This window comes from Aedes albopictus, chromosome 3, assembly GCF_035046485.1.
Source record: "Aedes albopictus strain Foshan chromosome 3, AalbF5, whole genome shotgun sequence".
Classification (NCBI taxonomy): Eukaryota; Metazoa; Arthropoda; class Insecta; order Diptera; family Culicidae; genus Aedes; species Aedes albopictus.
This window is the reverse complement of record NC_085138.1, coordinates 117,113,573-117,133,779: the sequence shown is the minus strand read 5'-3', so window position 1 is coordinate 117,133,779 and position 20,207 is coordinate 117,113,573. Positions and strand designations below refer to the sequence as shown.

The 20,207-nt window shown below is 40.7% G+C and overlaps 1 protein-coding gene across 5 annotated transcripts in view; it reads right to left on the bottom strand.

The window, feature by feature from the left end:
• The window catches only part of LOC109399319 (uncharacterized), a 288,186-nt gene that overhangs the window by 13,328 nt on the left and 254,651 nt on the right, over window positions 1-20,207 (bottom strand). For all 5 annotated transcript variants that reach the window (XM_062856199.1, XM_062856200.1, XM_062856201.1 and 2 more), the window contains 2 exons: window positions 12,893-13,069; window positions 4,602-4,716 (listed from right to left, as the gene is read on the bottom strand). In XM_062856199.1, coding sequence (XP_062712183.1) covers window positions 4,602-4,716; window positions 12,893-13,069 — 292 coding nt within the window. The remainder of the gene's footprint in view (window positions 1-4,601; window positions 4,717-12,892; window positions 13,070-20,207) is intronic.

Sequence of the window (20,207 nt, the reverse complement as noted above, 5' to 3'; positions counted from 1 at the left end):
GGGTGCGCATCGCTTATGAATATGGTGGATTTTTAGGACCATGAATCTAAATCATGTTATTGAGATTTCGACTCATGGTTCCGAGTGCGCATCGCTTATGAATATGGTGGATTTTTAGAACCATGAATATAAATCATGTTATTGAGATTTCCAATCATGGTTTCAGGTGCGCATCGCTTATGATTCTGGTGGATTTTTTTTTGATTCATGAAGTGTAACACTACGTAATTACGACGAAACTAAACTTTATTCAACAATTTAGAATACAAAATAATTAATCAATTAACAGCTATCCTTTATCAACAAAACATGAAACTGATCTCGAATCTCTCGAGTCTGGCTCATTTACTTCACCATAATCTCCAAACGAATCCATTTCATCGGGCTTGAAGAGAGTATCTCGCAGTACAGAGAATCGTGGTACAGGGTTGAATCTGCGACGGGGTTTCGGTGTCATGGATGTTCTGACCGTCACAGAAGCTAAATCATGGCTTCGGGTGCGCATCGCTTATGAATATGGCGGATTTTTAGGACCATGAATCTAAATCATGTTATTGAGAATTCGACTCATGGTTCCGAGTGCGCATCGCTTATGAATAAGGTGGATTTTTAGGACCATGAATATAAATCATGTTATTGAGATTTCCAATCATGGTTTCGGGTGCGCATCGCTTATGATTCTGGTGGATTTTTTAGGTTCTTTAAGCTAAATCATGTTATTGAGCATAACATATTGAGCATAAGCGCGTAACGCTTGATAATTTTCATGAGTTCAAGCTCATAAGAATGGTTGCAACGAATCATGATATTAGTTGCTCAGATTATAAAATTATGATTCGTGATCATGATTTCATAAAATGACATATCTTTATGTTTTATGATTTGTTAAGGTTGAAGGATTCGTCATTAATATAATCGTCATCATTGAAAATGCAAAAGCAGTTTTCTTATTCAAAACTGAACCGCTTGCAGTGAAAATGTATTCACTGTGCTCTATTCTCCATCCGCAACACAGTGAATACATTTTCACTGCGAAAAATTCAGTTTTGAACGAGAAAACTGCTTTTGCATTTTCAATGATGACGATTATATCAGTGACGAATCCTTCAACCTTAATGATATGTAAAAACAGGATCAGATTTGTTCCCGTGCACGATGAATTTCCATAAGGTATTCTTATGGCATCCATAATTTTTAGTTTAGTGTAGCAAAAATTCATAAGGTACTTTGATTATTTCCATAGTTGTTTTATCCACTGAGTGTATGTATGGCCATGTTCTTAGAGGTGGCGAAAAAATACTTTAAACATGCTAATTTTTAAATAGTATTTGTGTATTTTCGGCAGTTTTTTTTCTCTCGGTAAGGGAAGCTTTATTGAATTCTGTTGGACTCAGAGCTGACCTCAAATCCTTCCCAACCAAGCTGAATTATAGGACCAAGTTTCAGACATTTTGGCCGACAAAAACCCCTCCATGACGAAGAGAACAAACCAGCCGATAATACCCAAAGTTACCCATATGCCGATAACACTCATGTTCACACAATTGACCTACGTCAAAAGTCCTTCCATTGAACCATCAATTGTGGTGTCCTCAGCGATTGAAGGACGTGGATCCTCCCATAGTGATCAACTTTACCCCGTTGATCAAATAACCCCAGATTACGGTAATGAGCCGTACATTGCATGACGTCGCTCATTAGCTAGCTTAGCAAATGACCCTTTCATCTTTTCTGTTCTGTCTTCTCATGTCTCTATTCTGCTGACGTTTTTCATGTCAACGTCAAACGGACAACTCGACTCACACAAGGCGTTACTGTATTCGACTGCCCTGTAGTTCCTTTTCATTTCTCCGCCCGTGGTGTTCCGAACAACGCCTCTCTGGAGCCACCATTTCTCTGTTTCTGTCTGACGTGTGCGCCCAGCAAAGACAACTTCACCATTGACCTCCTTCTATAGTTTGAACCTTCGCACCTCTAGCCTGTCCAATGTCCATCGTTTCCTTAGTGGCACTGTCCCGGATAATGTCCAAAAGCTCTGTGGTGTATGCCTGTAATCGCAGTCTTGGGGCACGGTGCTAAGCACCGTCAGCTACCGTGGTATGCTGAAAAGTACTTTTAGGTTCATGTGTCTGAGGGTTACGAGCGCGTACCGTACCGTGTGGCCCCAGACAACCAGGAATCGCATAAGGATGCACGTTGTACATCGTATAAAATACTATTCTAAGTCACTACCGCATATATGTACGGCTGAGGGACAATTTTCATCGCATATGATGTTATTTTTTGAACTTACTGCGATGTATCTGGTAAAATCATATAAGAGTGCAAATTAACTTTTTTAATGCATGACTACATCGTAGTAGATGATATTCCGATGTTTTGTTGCGACGAACTTTGCTTATTCGCAAAAGCGTTCGAGTGAACTCGCAAAGTGCCAATTGAATTCGCATAATTGCGTACTGCGATGATTATACGACTTCGCTTGGTGCTTTTCTAATTATGTCAGTTTAACTCGTATTGGTGTACAAACTAAATCACATAAAAGTGAAAATAAACTCGTTCAAATGTACATACAAACTCGCATAAGCAAGAATCGTTAACGTTGGCATATTGCGATGTGATATGTGATAACAATGAAAGAGGTGTTGTTGGAGTGCCAAAAAGCTAAAAGAAAGTGAAAAGTCATAATTATGTTAACAAAACAAATTACAAAGTCATCATTTTTGTTTTGTTGACCTTATAATTATCAATGAGTGGTGCTAGCAAGGGATGAGTAGTGGTAACTGTGCGGGAAATCATGCTACATCATTTTGATTTCCAAAGAGCCTGCCAAACACGTACAGCGCACGGAAACCAAGTGCATTCCAACAAGCATTAAGGTGAGTTAGAATGTCATGACATTTAATCAGTGTGTTTCATAAGTAGTGTTTGGTGCTAAGTGTGAAGTGCGGCTCGATAATCCAAAGGTTATTAGTTCGATACTTAGGTGAAAAGATTTTTTTATTTTGAATATTCGAAGTCGCATAAGGTGCTATATTTTGTCGCAATAGTGCATACCGTACATCGCATAAGATATCGCTTCAAGTCATATAGCGTCACTATTTTCCCGTCAATGCACGTATAGCGCCTCCACTTTTGTACGCATAAAGCACTTTTATTGCATCTTATGCGATGTAACTTTACCGCATAAAAGTACGTATAACATGAATATAAACTTCATTATACGTGCAAATTGGTTGTCTGGGGCATGATGCGTCTGCGTCGTCACTGGTATCAAGGGTGTCTATCGGTATCCTTATCCGACAAGGACAGGGAGGGCTTTGAAATGCGCCGCACAAGAGGCATGCGCTGAACTGCCAGATTGGCCTTCATGGTCAAATGGCATCGCAGCGGGACAGTTCCATCAAAGGAAGGTGGACTCCCAGGTTGATTTCGAGGGTAGAAAGTTGCATTAATAGGCGCTATGGGGAAGAAACAATCCACCTGACGCAAATCCTTTGGGGCCATGGTTGCTTCCGATGTCCTCTGAGAATGGCTAGTTCAGACGTTATGCAAGAGATGGTTCAAGGGTTCGGAGTCGGTTACGTATGTCATACCGTGCCCTGCGGTCGAAATTGGCCCTTAAAGGGCTATGCCCATTACACCGGGCCGGGACCGTGCCGGGCCGCGGCCGTGCCCCGGTCATCGATTTCTTACATACGATTGCTATGGTGTGTTTCACATCACACCGTGCCGGGGCTCGGCCGGGCCCCGGCCGGGCTAGTGAGACGCACGCCATAGATATCGTTAGAAAGAAATCGATGACCGGGGCACGGCCGGGGCTCGGCACGGTCCCGGCTTGGTAAAGTGAGAAGACCGCCTAAAGCGACTAGGTAAGTGGTCGCGGGGAAAACATCCTGGTAGCGTTGATGTTGTGGCGGCGATCTACTGGGTTGGATCCGAGCACTTGGTTGAAAAGTGACCCGCGGTAAGGATCTTGTTCTGGTGCTAACTGAGCCTTCAGAAGGTCAAACCGTGTTGCATGCAACCCTACCCACCTTCCGAGTACAAAGGGAGTGGTAAGGAACACCCGGGAAGCTGGTTAAGTGCCAACATGCTACCTTGGTGGACTCCTCAAAGCAATTCTTCGATGTTCGTTGCTGCATGGCTACGCAGCTAACCTTGAGGGTGCGATGTGCACTAGCCTTTCTATGAAGCAATGCCTTCTTGGTGGTTTCAGGTAAATGCAGGGTCTGGCGGCAATGGGAATGTAATTTTGACTCAGGAGTGTAGTCATGTCTCCTATTTTGCCTGTAGGTGACGGACCCCAACTTCACACTACCTGGACTTGTTGTGGGGGCTGTTAGGAAAAAAAAAATACTACGATGTTGACGCCATACACGAATCGCTCGTGTACAACAACAAGGAACAACACAATACTAAATACCGTATAATTCAGCTTGGTTGGGAAAGATTTGAGGCCAACTTTGAGTTCAACAGATTGAAAAAAAACCATGGCGAAGAGAACGAAACACCCGAGAATAGTTAAGTTCCCCTATATCACAATTCATATGGGAAAACCAAAAAAAACTCATTAAATGTCAAAAAATGTGGTCTCTCACCTATCATCGTAAAAGAATCGTCCACAGTGGGACATACGAATGATTTCCGTATCGGTGGTTAGCGTTCCACTATCCAGAGCACAGCCCCGCACGGTGATTGTTTCGCCGGTATCATCTGAAACGAGATAAAAAGGGGGAGGTCAATGAGAGTTGATGAATCAAATATTCAGCGCTGTTGTTATAGACGGCCATTCGTTGTGAACCAACCGTTGTCAACAACGGCCTTTGACCGAAACGGCCTCCCCGAACGGCAGATGGATGGTGGATAGACATTGTCGACGTTCATTATTGTTCCATGCCGGGCATTCTCTGGCGAAGGCTATTACGAATTCATATGGAGCCACTGACTGACTGGTCGCACCGACCGCAAGAATGTGCCCAGTGACTGACTCTTGGCGGTCAGTTTTCCCAGGACATACAGATAACAATGTAAAATATGCACTACAAGTGACGGTTGTGCTGCGACCTGAAGGAAGCTGGTCGTCGGTGCCACGATGATCACGCAGCAGCACCACCGCACACGTCTGCCTTGCCCCATTCCACGAATTGCTAAAACCGATGAACCGAGGGGTCTTGCTGATACGTGTCGTCTATGCAAATGCCGGTTCAACCCTTTTCTTGTTTTTCACACTTGCAACAGGAGTCACATCAACACTTCATTTCATGCCCATGTTCCGGACTGGTGACACTGGTCGCCAGCAGCAGCAGCCCGGCATATGGTCTAGCACCCCGACCCGATGCATCGATGCATATAAAGTATCCTTTCATCGCATCGTACTGACCTGCAGGGTAGAATGACTAAATGATTCTTGGATGGTTTTATGGCTGAGTTATCTTACGGCCGGCTTGTCACCGGAGTGCTGCATGGTGTGGGGCTACAAGAAGAATGATCGATGATGACCGAACGGGCCGGTTTAGATTGGTTAGTTCAAATGAGCCGCAAAAGATTTAGTATGTAGATTGAATTTGAATTTTAGATTTTTTAAAGATTAATCGTTTTGCATGTTAAATCATTCCACAACACCTTCTTGGCATATGGCATATACATACAATATTGTTAAGCGAACATAAGAATGCCATTAAATTGCTCGAATGCAATAAAGCAGCTAGTGAGGTCTTCAATGAGATTCAAATTTAGCAACACAATTACAAAAAAAAACCCTAGATTACGCTTTTAAAAAGTTCATTTTTCAAGTCTACTGTTATTTCGAGTTTTTAACTACATAATGCTGAACTCTTTTGAGAATTACGAACTCTTTTGAGGAGTAACCTAGAATTTCCTGGTTCCTGTATGAGTCCTTTTTAAATTATCTAATAATAAATTATCCAAAACTATTCGCTGGAGGAATTCTTCCAAAAAATCTTGAAATAATCCACAAAAAAATCATCAAGTAATCCTGAAGAAGTTCTTGGCTTCATCCCTGAAAAGATGAGAGAAGGATTTCGAAAATTTCCGAAGAAACTCCTGAATGATTTTTTTAAAAGAACCTAAGAGGAATTGCTGAAGAAATCATTTGAGGAGTTCCTGTAGCAATCCCTGGAAGACTTCCTAGATAAATCCCTGAAGATACAGCTGGATGAATCCCTGGCGGAATTCCTACAGGATGAAGCCCTGGAGGAATTCCTGGAAGAATTGCCGGAACAATCCCTGGATGAATCTTTGAAAGTATACCTGGAGGAATTCTTGTATAAATTATGGGACAAATACCTAGAGAAATATCTGATGAGATCTCAAGAGAAAATCCTAGAAGAAATCCAAAATAAATTTCTAGAGGATTCCTTGTAGAAAATTCTGGAGAAATTCCTGGAGAAACTCGGGGAGGAAATCTGGAGGAATACCTGAAGCATTTCCTGGAAAAATCTCTACAGAGAATCCTGGAGAAACTTCTGAACAAATTCCTGGCGTACTTCCAGGAAGAATTTCTGGATGAGATCCAGCAGGAATTCCTGGAGAAATTTCTTGGAGCAATCTCAGGAAAAAATCCTGGAGAAATCTCCAAAGCAATTCTGGAAGGAATTGCTGGAGAAATTTCTGAAAAAAAAATCTCTTGAGAAATTCCAGGAGAATTTTCTGGAGGAATTCTCTGGGAATATCCCTGGAATAAGGAAAGATTCAAATATTACGTCCATCGTTTTTCGAGTTTCCCAGACACCTCCCCCCTCCCCCTTCTGTCACGCAATTTTCCTATACGTACTGTCACACATTTCTAGACCCCCCCCCTCCCCCAAATGTTGGACGTAATTTTTGAACGCTCCCTAATCCCTAAAGCAAATCCTGGACAAATCTCTGTAGGAACTCCTGAAGGAGTCTCTGCAGGAAAGTCTGAAAAATTCCTGAAAATATTCCGGGGAAATTTCCTTGAAGAAACTCTGAAGAAATCCTAAGAGGATTTCCTGAAGAAATTCCTGGAGGGATTCCTGACATCATTTTTAAAGGATGTCCAGGAGCATTTTCTGGATGAATTCCTGATGAAATTCCTGGGGTGTTTCCTGGAGAAATTCCTGGATAAAATCCTGGAGGAATGCCTGAAGGAATTCCCAGAGGCATTCTTGAAGATTTTTATTTCTTTTTCTGTTATTTTTCTATTTCTGAAAAAAAAATCCATTGAGAAATTTTTGGAGGAATTTCTAGAGGAATTCCTGGAAAAATCCTTGATAAAATTCCTGAAGGTATCCCTGGGGGAATCCTTGAAAGAATTTGTGGAGAAATCCCAGGAGGAATTCCTGGAGAAATTTCTGGGGGTCCCATGATAAATTTGTGAAGGTATTCCTGAAGAACTTCCTGAAATTTCTCAATGAATTTCTGAAGAAATCCATAGATAATTTCCTGGAAGAATCCTTGGAGGAACTTCTGGAGGATTTTCTGGTGGAATCTTCGAAGGATTTTCTGGAGGAATCCATGGCAAAATCACTGGAGAAATTCGTGGAGAAATCTTTGGAGGAATTGCTGAAGTAATTCCTGATGGCATCTCATGAGAAATTCCTGGAGAAATGCCTAGAGGAATTGCTAACATAGTTTCTAAAGGATGTCCAGGAACAATTCCTGGAGAAATTTCTGGAGAAATTCCTGAAGAAATTCCTGGGGTAATTCCTAGAGGATTTTCTGGAGGAGTTTCTGGATAAAATCCTGGAGGAATGCCCGAAGGAATTCCTAGACGTATTCCTGTGGGAATTATTGCTGGAGGAATCCATGATGGAATTGCTGGAGGAATCTAGAAAGGAGGAATTCTTGAAAGAATTACTGGATAAGTCTATAGAGGAATTTCCAGAGGAATTCTTGGAGATTTATATTATTTTTATATTTCTGAAAAAAAAACTCCCTTGAGAAAATCCTGAAGGAATTTGTAGAGAAATTTTTGGAGCAATTCCTGGAGAAATTCTTGAAGGAATTCCTGAAGAAATCCCTGGAGGAATCCTTGGAGATATTTTCGAAGAAATCCCTGGAGGAACCTCTAGAGGAATTCATGAAGGAGTCCCTGAAAAATTCCTGAAGTTATTCCTGGCGGATTTCCTGGAAGAGATTCTCCGGAAATCCTAAGAGGATTTGCTGGAAGAATCCTCCGAGGAATTTCTGGAGGATTCCCTGGAAGAATCTTCGAAGGATTTCTTGCAGGAATCCCTGGGAAATCCTTGAAGAAATTTGTGGAGAAATCCCAGAAAAAAATCCTGAGAGTAATCCTGAAGAATTTCCAGGAAGGATATCCGAAAAAAATCCCCACAAGAGAAGAGAAAAAATCCTAGAGAAATTGCTGACATAATTTCTGAAGGACGTCCAGGAGTAATTCCTGGATCAATTCCCAGAGAAATTGCTGGAAGAAATCCTGAAGAAATTCTTGGGGTAATTCCTGGAGAATTTCTTAGTGGAGTTCCTGGATAAAATCCTGGAGGAATGCCTGAAGGAATTCCTGGAGGTTGTCGTTTGACAATTCCTGGAGGAATCTTTGGATGAATTCTTGCAACAATTACTGGATAAGTTGCTGGCGGAATCTCTAGATGAACCCTGGAAGAAATTTGTGAAAAAATCCCCTGAGAAATTCATGGAGGAATTTTTGGAGAAATTTCTGGAAGAATTCCTGGAAAAATCTTCGAAAGAATTTCTCGAGGAATCCCTGGGTCAATCCTTGGGGAAATTCGTGCAGAAATTCCTGGAAAAGTACCTAGAGGAATTTTAATGCGAATTCCTAGAGGAATCTCTGCAGCAATTCCTGGATGAAAATCTGGAGAATTCTTGCAGGAATTCTTGAAAAAAATTCTAGAATCCTGTAAGAATTTCTGTAAGAATCATTAATTGATGTCCTGGAGAAATTCATGGATGAATTGCTGACATAATTTATGACGGAATTCCTTCCTGGTGAAATTCCTGAAGAAATTCCTGGAGGAATTCCTCGAGGAGACCCTGGAAAAATTCCTGGATGAAATCCTAGAGGAATGCCTGCATGGATTTCTGAAGGGATTTGGAGAAGAATTCTTGAAGCAATCCCAGTAGAAACTCCTAGAAGAATTTGGAGTAATTTCTGGAGGAGTCCCTGAAGCAATTCCTGGAAGAATATCTGGTTGAATTCCTGGAGGAATCACTAAAAAAGTTCATATATAAATCTGCAAGATTCCAAAGAGTAACCCCTGAAAGAATGCCTGGAAAATTTCCTTTAAGAATACCTAGTAGAATTATTGGTGGAATTCTTGGAGGATTCTCTGCAGTAATTCCTGGAAAAATCTTTGGAGGAATTCCTGTAGGAGTCTCTGAAAAAAATCCTTGAAGATTTCCTGGATAAATTTCCTTAGGAATTCCTGGTGGAAACCTTGGAAGAATCCCGGAAGCAATTACTGGAGGATTCTCTGAAGGAATGCATTGAAACCCTAGAAGATTTTTTTAAAGGAATCTCTGAAAAAAAAATCTTGTAGAAATTATTGAAAGGATCCCTGGAGGATATCCTAGAAATGCCTGTAGGAATTCCTGAAGGAATCTCCACAGGAACTCCTGGAGAAATCTCTAGAGGAATTTCTGGTGGAATTTATGGAGGAATCTCTAGATGAATTCCTGGAGGATTTTTTAGAGAAATCCCTGCAGGGATTCCCTGAGGAATCCCTGGAAAAATTTCTAGAGAAATTCATGAAGAATGAATGAATCTTGTAAAGAATACCAGGAATATAATTCATGAAGAAATCTCAGTTGGAATTCTTGGAGAAATTTTGGAAGAATCCTTGGAAGAGTTCCTGAAGAAACTCCAGAAGAAATTCTGGAGCAATTTCAAGAGAAATTCCCTAAGGAAATCCATAAACAGTTCCTGTAGGAAGTACTCATTAATTCCTGAAGGAGTTCCTTTAAGAATACAAGAAGGAATTACTGAGAAGAGCTAATGGGAAACTTCTTGGATATTTTTTTTAAAATAAATTGTTCCAGAAAGAATCTCAGAAGTAATTACCGAGTTAAGCCTTGAAGGAATCCCTGGGGGATATGCTAGAGGAATGCATGGGAATCTCTAGAAATAGTCCAGGAGGAATACCTAGAAAAACACATGGAGGAATTTCTGGAGGAATCTCTAAAGGCATTTCTGAAGGAATCCCTGGATGAGTTGTTAGGTGAATCCCTGCAGCAATCCCTGCAGCAATCCCTGGAATAATTCCTGGAGGAATCTCTGAAGAAATGTGTGGAAGAATTCCTCGAGAAATTCCTGGAGGAATCCCAGGAATAATTCCTAAAGAAATTGCAGATGGAATCCTTGGAATCCCGGAAGCCATTCCTAGAGGCTAAGGGAATCCCTTAACAGTCCCTGTAGGAAGTACTGGATCAATTCCTGGAGGAGTTCCTGAAAGAATTGAAAGAGGAACTCCTGAAAAAAATCTAAAAAGCGTTAGTGGGGGAATCCTTGGAGGAATGTTTAAAACAATCCCTGAAAGAAACACGCCAGATATTTTCGGATGAATCCCTGGAGGAATTCTTGAAGGAAAACCTGGTAGAATTTCTGAAAAAAAATCTATGAGGAAATCCCAGGAAAGTATTCTTAATAAATTCCTGGAAGAATTTCTGTAGGAAAAAAAATCCATGTCTGCAATAATTTTTGGACGAATCGTTGTTGAAATCTCTGGATGGACTCCCAAAAGAATGTTTTGTATAATGTTTTAAGGAACTCCTGGATTATTTTTTAGCTATTTTCTGGTAAAGTTCTGGTATTCCTGCTGAAATAAATCGAATTATTCCAGATTGAATTATTGGAGCAATCACTAGTGGAATTCTTGAATGAATATATAGAGAAATCTCTGAAAGAACACTTACAGAAATACCTAAACGAATTTCTGTTGACGGTAATCCCTGAAGAAATTCCTGGGTGAATTATCGAAAAAAGCACTGGAACAATCTCTGGAGGAACCTCTATAGATATCCCAGGAGAAAATCCCGGAAGAATGTTTGGTGAAATCCATAGAGAAATTTTTGAAAAAGTCTCAGGAGCAATCAATGATGGAATCACTAAAGGAAGCTATGCAGACGTATCTGTAAAAAAATCTGAAGAAATCGTCGGATGTATTCTTGAAGCATTTCTTGGAACAAACCCTGAGATCATTACTATCGCAACCCTGCAAGATGCCCATGGGAGAATTCACGAAGGAGAAACTCCGAGAGAAGACCCTTGTGCAATTTCTGAAAGAATCCATGAGAAGTTCCTGAATAAATGCCTAAAGGAATTTCTGAATGTGTCCTTGAAAGAATTCCTAAAGAAATCCCTGGTATTTTGCTCTTAACATGACATTTGCTTGAATTGAATAATAGTACAAATTCATATAGCAGTAGCACATAACTGCACTTTATAAGCAGCATATCGTTCTACAAAGTCGTACTGAAACCGGTTCTGGTATATCTGGAGAACTTGGCATGCTGTTTTTGTATCCCATGAATAAACATCAGGCTTGTTATTTGTAAAATTCTACGATAAGATTAAAGTGGGGAAATACTGTCCTGATCCTGAAGTTCTCAAGTAAAAAACGTTTGTTAATTGAGGGATAAAAACCTAAATTACTGGAATACAGGTCGGACTCGATTATCCGGGGGTTCAATTAACCGGGGGCCCGATTATCCGGGGCTCGATTATCCGGGAAAAAAGGCTCGATTATCCGGGGAAAAGTTTGTTTTTGCTTTGTTTACAAATGTTTAGATTACAATATGTCAACAAATGTGATAAACATCAAATACAAAACCTGTAAGTAGAATTTAGACTATTTAAAAATTGTTTTATTTTTTCACATTTTTCAGCTAAAATTTCATTTTCAAAAAACATGGTTGTAATAATACTAGACGTTGAGTTTAGGCACTACAACGTTATGTATGTTAGCTTCTATGTTTAACGAACAGTTTTTGATTGAAGAACATCAAAAACTAAAGAAATGAAGCATGGCTCGATTATCCGGGTGATTCGATTATCCGGGGTGAAATAATTTTGGAGTCACCCGGATAATCGAGTCCGACCTGTAGTTTATTTTTTGCGATTTTTTTTCTGGAACTCTGAATTATAGATAATCTTTGAGTTGACTCGATTTTAAAAAACGAATGTGGTGGCCAGGGGGGGGGGGCTGTGGCGCACGGCCCCCCTGCCCCCATCTGGCTTCGCCTATGTCGGGAGCACCCGTATACTTGCCGATACACTGAAGGACCGTGCATTCGGCATTGTATCGCTACAAAGAGTGTGTTGGACAGAATAAGCGATGCGAATGTTTTAAAGTAATCATGCCATTTACCAGAGCTGCGACAATACACGCAAGCCAAGAAGCACAGATCTTGGATTACTTAACATAGGCAACCGCCCAACCTTCATGAGAATAGGATTAATAAGGGTACTCATACTTCACACGTTCTTTAATGGAGTAATAATCCTCAAACCAAATATAAAATTTTCTCTAGATTGTGGTTTGAAGCACCGTTCGTGGTTGTTGGTATTGCATTTTCCAAAATTGACCAACGATAACCAATATACCATTTTCAAAAGCTTGGAACTAAATTTGGTGGATTGTGGTGGGGGCCAAAAGGTGTTAGTTGCTGATGTCAGTTTCCAATCAAATTCCTCCAGCAAATTCTCTGCACGTCAAAAACATCGGTTTTTAATTGGATTCTATTGTCTAAACGGCAATTCATAATTGGCTAAATTTGAATTTGATTCGCTAACTGGTCCGAAGCATCGAACACGCATTCGTTCTGATGATGAGCATCCCTCAATCGGAGGTCACAGTGAAACCGTTTGCCCACCACACCTGGAATATACACTATACACAATGTACCGCATGAAGTTTTGATGCATACTCACCATAGTAACCGGCAATTTTGATGCACGATGTGGCCGGAAACAGCCCGTCCCTGCCCTTGCGGCCACCCATGCACGGCGACTCCAGTATGGCCGTCGAGTAGTTGTTGTGGAACGGATCGTCACACGCTTTGTTCGCCCCGTTCATTGACACACATTTGAAGCAATCAATTCCGTTCGCTGGAATGAGGAATGGAGAGAGAAAAACACATGGGAGAAATGGTCAACGTAAATATACAGGACTAAATAACAAAAAGGTTTTATTCGTTCTGTTGCTTTTATTGATACATAACTCTTTCATGCCTGAACTGAGAAATCCTTTCAACTAACTTCATAAATAGTTTACCATTGACTAACTCTCGTTGAGACCGACCCACTACTCACATAAGGTGAGTCACCTTATCTAAGTTTTTGGACTATCCTCTCTCCTCTTCTTGGCGTAACGTCCTCACTGGGACAAAGCCTGCTTCTCAGCTTAGTGTTCTATGAGCACTTCCACAGTTATTAACTGAGAGCTTCCTCTGCCAATGACCATTTTGCATGTGTATATCGTGTGGCAGGCACGAACATACTCTATGCCCAAGGAAGTCAAGGAAATTTCCTTTACGAAAAGATCCTGGACCGACCGGGAATCGAACCCGTCACCCTCAGCATGGTCATGCTGAATACCCGTGCGTTTACCGCCTCGGCTATATGGGCCCTCTAAATTTTTGGACTATGTTTTTCTGAAATTTACCAAAAAAGTAAAGAAAGTGCATTTGGTTGCTGAAATGCTATCAATATTTGACACTTGACAAGGAAATAACTCAAGAAACAACATCTGATTGAAACTAATGAAAATTCGATCGAGTCAAACAAGATGTTTGAGCATTGGTTTCTTTTTGGACATATATTTGACCCTGTGTCAGGCCCGTACACAGAAGTGCGCCAAGGGAGGGGTTTTTCCCAATTTTGGCAAAAGGAGGAGCGCCCTGTGTACTAACAGCTTAACCCTAGGATGATGGAGTCAATATGATCCAGACAGGCACGCTAAACGTGCACTATGTCATCGTGATGCAAAAAAAACCTAACATCTTAGGAGGGTTAAAGAAGCACTGCTGTTGCAATGTTACAAAATTTAGTGGTTTCTAATCTTGATGGGCCACGCGAACTTCTCAAGATCCGAAAGCTCTAGGAGAGGATGAGATTTTTTTCGGATTCTGCATCTCAAGAAGCATGTGCTTTACATGTATTAAAATATAGTGGTGTTGCACAGATCAGTTGTTCCCAAGTAGAGACCACGGGCCAAGTCAATTTCTTAAGAATCGAATATGCGATAAGAAAGGGACACAGTTTTTTTTTCAGATTCTGCGTCTCAAGAAGCAAAACTCGGTGGTTCCCAAGTTAGGATCACGGGCCATGCTGATTTCACAAGAACAGAAAGTCCTATGAGAAGATGTGAACAGTTTTAGGATTCTGCGTCTCTAGGAGTATTTATTACAATATAGTGGAGTTGTGAATCTCAGAAATCACCAATCTGGGCTCACGGGCCATGCAAATTTCTGAAGAATCTAAAGTGCGACAAGAAAGTGAAGATGATTTTCCTATTCTTCGTCTCAAGAAGCATTTATTACAATATAGTGGCGTTGCAAAGCTCAGTGGTTCTCAAGCTAGGGTCACGGACAATGCTAATTTAGTAAGAGCCGAAAACGCTAGGAGAAGGTATGAATGTTTTTAGGATCCTGCGTTTCAAAGAGCATTAATAACTATGTATCTCAGTGGTTCCCAAGCTTGGGTCATAGGAGAACCGCACCGAAAGTCATAGAAGAAGGTGTGAATATGTCTAGGATTGGAGCACTTATTACAATATTGTGGTGTTGTGAACCTCAGGGGCTTCCAATCTGAGGTTACGGCCCATGCAAATTTCTCAAGAATCTTAAGTGCGATAAGAGAGAAAAAGAAGTTTGCAGATTCTGCATCACAAGTATTACGTATTACAATAAGTTGGTGTGCAAAGCTCATTGGCTCCCAGGCGGACCATGATCATATCTCAAGAACCCAAATGTGGGGTCAAAATGAACATGTTTATCAAATGCTGCGCCGTAGGGAGCACTTACTGCAGTAAATTGGTGTTGCAAAGCTCAATGGTTCCTAATGCGGGATCATGGCCCGCACTAATATCTCCAGAGTCTAAAGTGTAAGGACGAAATGAAAATGTTTGTCGCATTGTATATCTCAAAAGGCATTACCACGCATGTAGCTGTGTTGCTTACTCTAGTAATTGCCAGTTTATGATAAAATGCTACGCTAATCTCCCTAAAGCCCAAAATCCGAAAAAAAAAACAATTTATTTTTGATCTCACACGTTTGGTTCTTGAGAAATTCTTGTGGCCCGTGAAGCCAGGTTGGGGTTCAAAACAACACTGTTTTGTAATGATCTGAGTTTTTCAACAAAACTTTATTATAATGAGTGCTCCATGAGCTGCAGAATCGAAAAAAAAACATGTTCATTTCACCCTTAAAATTAAGGTTGTTCAGAATATCGCGCCCGTGACCATATATTGAAAACCATTGATCTTTGCAATGTATCTAAATATAATTAAGATACTGCTCCTTTACTGATATTTTAGAGTGATGGAGACGCATGGTCTCATACGTATTTGAGCACAAAACTTGAAATTTTCAAAAAAATGCAGCTCATAAACGGTTTGAAGACCATTTCTAATATTTTGATATACTACGAAAAATAGTTGAGCTTTCGTTAAAAAATTAAAAATATATAGGCGTTGTGGGTCAACATTGTCAAAATCATAGAAAAAACTGACATTTTGGCCATTTTTGCATTCAAAGTTTACTATTTTTGTCGGCAATATTTTTTCTAAAATCTTGAATCAATCTGTTCATTTGTGCAAAAAGATTGCAAATCGGTCTATAAGTTCAAAAGTTATGACACTTTAAAATGGCTACTCTAATGACGAAACAAAAAAAATTCGAGTCTATTTATTTTTGGTAAAAATGAATCCTACCGAATTAGAGCAATATCGGAGCACTTTTATTTTCGAGTGTTTTCTTTGCAACACAATTCTAGATTGTAATAAAGTGCTTCCTGAAATACATAATCCGAAAAACCTTTTCATTTCAGCCTCTCACCTTAAGTTCTCAAGAAATTCACTTGGCCCATGACCATAAATTGGTTACCACTGAACATTGCACTACTGCTAAATTATTGATTGTATTGACTTAAACTGAGGTAGCTTATCACAGGTTCAAAACTTTGTAATTTCGATTTCCACAAACTGATTTCTGTTTACATAAATTGATGTTTTAGTGTAAAAGTTAATCATCATAAAGTCATGCAATGGTCAAACATGGAATATAAAACTTATTGTAACGTTATACAGGGTGTTAGGTTCATGAATGCAAACTTTTTAAAGGATGATAGATAAATGGTGAAGAAAACGATAAGAGATAGAAGTTTGATGTTAAAGAACGAATTGTAAAGTGGAACAGGAGCCACAACTTTGCCTAAGAAAGAATTTTAAATTATTACACATTTTTTTTTTTTTTTTTATCTAGTTCATTTATTTGGGGCTCAATCGCGTATAACGCTTTACGGAGCCGAAGATCTTTCTTTGTACTTAATAGTATACACTATACATAGTAATAACTTTTTAATGATATCTGTTAGTAATGGGTGGAAGCCAGGGTACTCGTGGCAGCTCGAGGTTAGAAGGTCACATTTTGAGGGATGGACAGGGTAAGGATTGGGCCAAAGGTTTCACTGCTGCTCATCCGGGGGTAAATCGCATCTTGCTAGCGAATTCGGTGCCTTGCGGTGTTGGTACCAACTTGTTGTGGGACTTGGTCTTCCGGATGGCCAGGAGTAGCTTGGTAACACAAAGAGGACAAAACAGAGAAAAAAAAAACTGGAGAAGAAAACACAAGCGAATTAAACTTTTATACCAGCAGAGCGAAGAAAGTCGAAAATACATCCCATATATGTGACATCGCGGGTCCCCAACACATCTCTCACAAGAACAAAGGGTTGTCTACCTCGGGCCTCAAGGGTATCCAATAGTAGCGCTCTGGAGGCGTCATTATCCGGGCATTGCCAAACTACGTGGTCGATGTCATCATAACCGGAACCGCACTTAGTACAAACATTGCTCAACGCGAGGTTAATCCTGTGTAAATGCGCGTCTAGCGAGTAATGGTTGGACATAAGTCTTGACATCACGCGAATGAAATTGCGACTTACATCCAGACCATACCACCACACTCGCAAAGAAACATTAGGAATAATGGAATGTAACCACCGTCCCAGCTGGCCATCTCGCCAATCATTTTGCCAACTTTGAAGAGAACTCTGGCGAACAAAATGGAAAAATTCATCATGTGAAATTCTTCTATCATAGATCTCACCTTCCTGTGCGCCCACCTTTGCGAGAGAGTCCGCCTTCTCATTGCCATAAATTGAGCAATGTGAGGGGACCCATACAAAGGTAATCTTGTAGGATCTTTCGACCAGTGCACCCATCTGCTCCCTTATTTTTGTAAGAAAGTAAGATGGATGTTTTACAGGTTTCATCGACCGGAGTGCCTCAATCGAACTAAGGCTATCCGAGAAGATGAAGAAATGGTCTACGGGCATGTTGGAAATCATCCCCAAAGCGAAATTGATTGCTGCCAGCTCAGCAACATAAACCGAACAAGGTTCCTGAAGTTTGCGGAAGGCGGTGAAATTTTCATTGAAGACACCGAAACCAGTGGATCCATTTATGCGAGACCCATCAGTGAAGAATCTCTTACCGGAATTGACATTTTGGTACTTTTCGTTAAAAATGCGAGGAATAGATAGACATCGAAGTTGATCTGGTATTCCATGAATAGCTTGTTTCATGGACAGATCGTATTTAACAGAGGAACTGTCATTAGTGAAGTGTACACGAGGAGGATTATAACTTGGTAGGCTTATGTCAGATGACATGTAGAACAGATAGATTCTCATGAATTTTGATTGAGTGTTCAGACTGAGCATTTCTTCGAAGTTTTCAATGACAAGTGTGTTGCTCACTCCACACTTGATAAGTAACCTTAGCGAGAGCTCCCAGAATCGGTTCTGGAGAGGTTTCACCCCTGCCAGGACCTCTAGGCTCGCATTATGCGTTGAGTGCATACAACCGAGAGCAATACGCAAACAACGGTATTGAATTCGTTCCAACTTTATTAGGTGACAGTTTGCTGCTGAGTGGCAGCAGAAAGAGCCATACTCGAGAACAGAGAGAATAGTCGTTTTGTAAAGTTTTATGAGGTCTTCCGGGTGAGCACCCCACCATGTTCCGGTAATTGTGCGTAGAAAATTGATCCTTTGTTGACATTTTTGCACCAAATACTTGATTTGGGTACCCCAAGTGCCTTTTGAATCAAACCAGACCCCAAGGTATTTCGAAGTCAAAGACTGGTCGATTTCTATTCCCAAAAGATTGAGTTTCAGTTGGGCTGGGTTCCGCTTTCTAGAAAACACAACCAATTGAGTTTTTTGCGGAGCAAACTCGATTCCCAAATCTCTTGCCCAGATTGACAGATTATTTAGAGAATTTTGCAATGGTCTTTGCAACATTTCTGCATGTGGGCCTTTTAGAGAAACCACAGCATCATCTGCAAGTTGTCTTAGCGTGCATTGTCCTTCCAAGCAACTATCAATGTCTTTCACGTAAAAATTATAAAGCAAGGGACTTAAACATGAGCCTTGGGGTAGGCCCATGTAACTAATTCTGGAAGTTGTCAGTTGTCCGAGATTGAAGCTCATATGTTTTTCTGACAACAAATTATACAAGAAATTATTTAAAATTCCTGGAAGTCCACTATTGTGCAGTTTTTCTGACAATATTCCTATGGAAACTGAATCAAAGGCGCCCTTAATATCCAAGAAAACTGAAGCCAGTTGCTCCTTTTCCGCAAAGGCCAGTTGAATATCTGTTGAAAGCAACGCTAGACAATCGTTTGTTCCTTTGCCCTTGCGAAACCCGAACTGTGTATTTGAAAGCAAATCATTCGATTCAACCCAATGGTCGAGTCGTGATAGGATCATTTTTTCTAACAATTTCCTTAAACATGATAACATAGCAATTGGGCGGTATGAATTATGATCAGACGCTGGTTTACCAGGCTTTTGAATAGCTATTACTTTGACCTGTCTCCATTCTGGCGGAACAATGTTATTCTCCATCAATGAGTTGAACAGGTCCAGTAATCGTCTTTTCGCGATATCTGGGAGATTTTTGAGAAGATTGAACTTGATCATATCGCGTCCCGGAGCGGAATTGTTTGATGAAAGAAGAGCCATAGAAAATTCCAGCATAGTGAAGGGTCTGTCCAGAGAACCGTCTCCTGAGGATGTTTCCCAAGAAATCGGTTGTGCTGGGACTGAGTCTGGGCAGACCTTTTTCGCGAAGCTAAATATCCAACGGTTGGAGTATTCGTCACTCTCATTAGAAGAAGAGCGGTTTCGCATGTTGCGAGCCACTCTCCAAAGCGTTGTCATTGAAGTTTCTCTAGAGAGGCCCTCAATGAAGTGTCGCCAATAACTACGCTTCTTCGCTTTCAGCAGGTTCTTCAGCTGTCTTTCGAGCTTAGCATACTCTTGAAAAAGATCTGAAGTACCATGCCTACGAAAAGCTTTGAAAGCATCAGATTTTTTAAGATACAACTGGGTGCAATCATCATCCCAGCCTAGTGTGGCGGGTCTTCTTTTGAAAGTTGCACTTGGAACTCGTCGTTTTTGTGATTCTAATGCACTCTTGTATATCAGTTCTGACAGGAATCGATATTCATCCAGAGGTGGGAGGGGGTTGAATGATTCGATGCCAAAAGATACCGCTTCTGCATATTTTTGCCAATCGATATTCCTTGTGAGGTCAAAAGGAACCTGAATTGGTTGGTCTGACCTTTCACTATTATGCTTTATGGTGGTTATAATGGGCAAGTGATCACTACCATGAGGATCCTCGATTACCTTCCACAAGCAAACGAATGATAGTGAACTTGACCCCAGTGATAGGTCGAGACGACTTTCTTTGCCGTCAGATGCAATACGTGTCACTTCACCTGTATTTAAAATGTTCAAATTGAAATCGTCGCACAAATCATAGAAAATGGCCGCTCTATTATCGTCACATGGTTCGCCCCACCCTGTACCATGTGCGTTCATATCACCCAGAATTAAAACTGGATGTGATAGTGCAGCAACCGCATTCCAAAGATGACGGCGGTTAATTGAAATTCTTGGAGGAATGTAAACGGAAGCTACGCAAAGTTCTTTACCCTTTACGTTTATTTG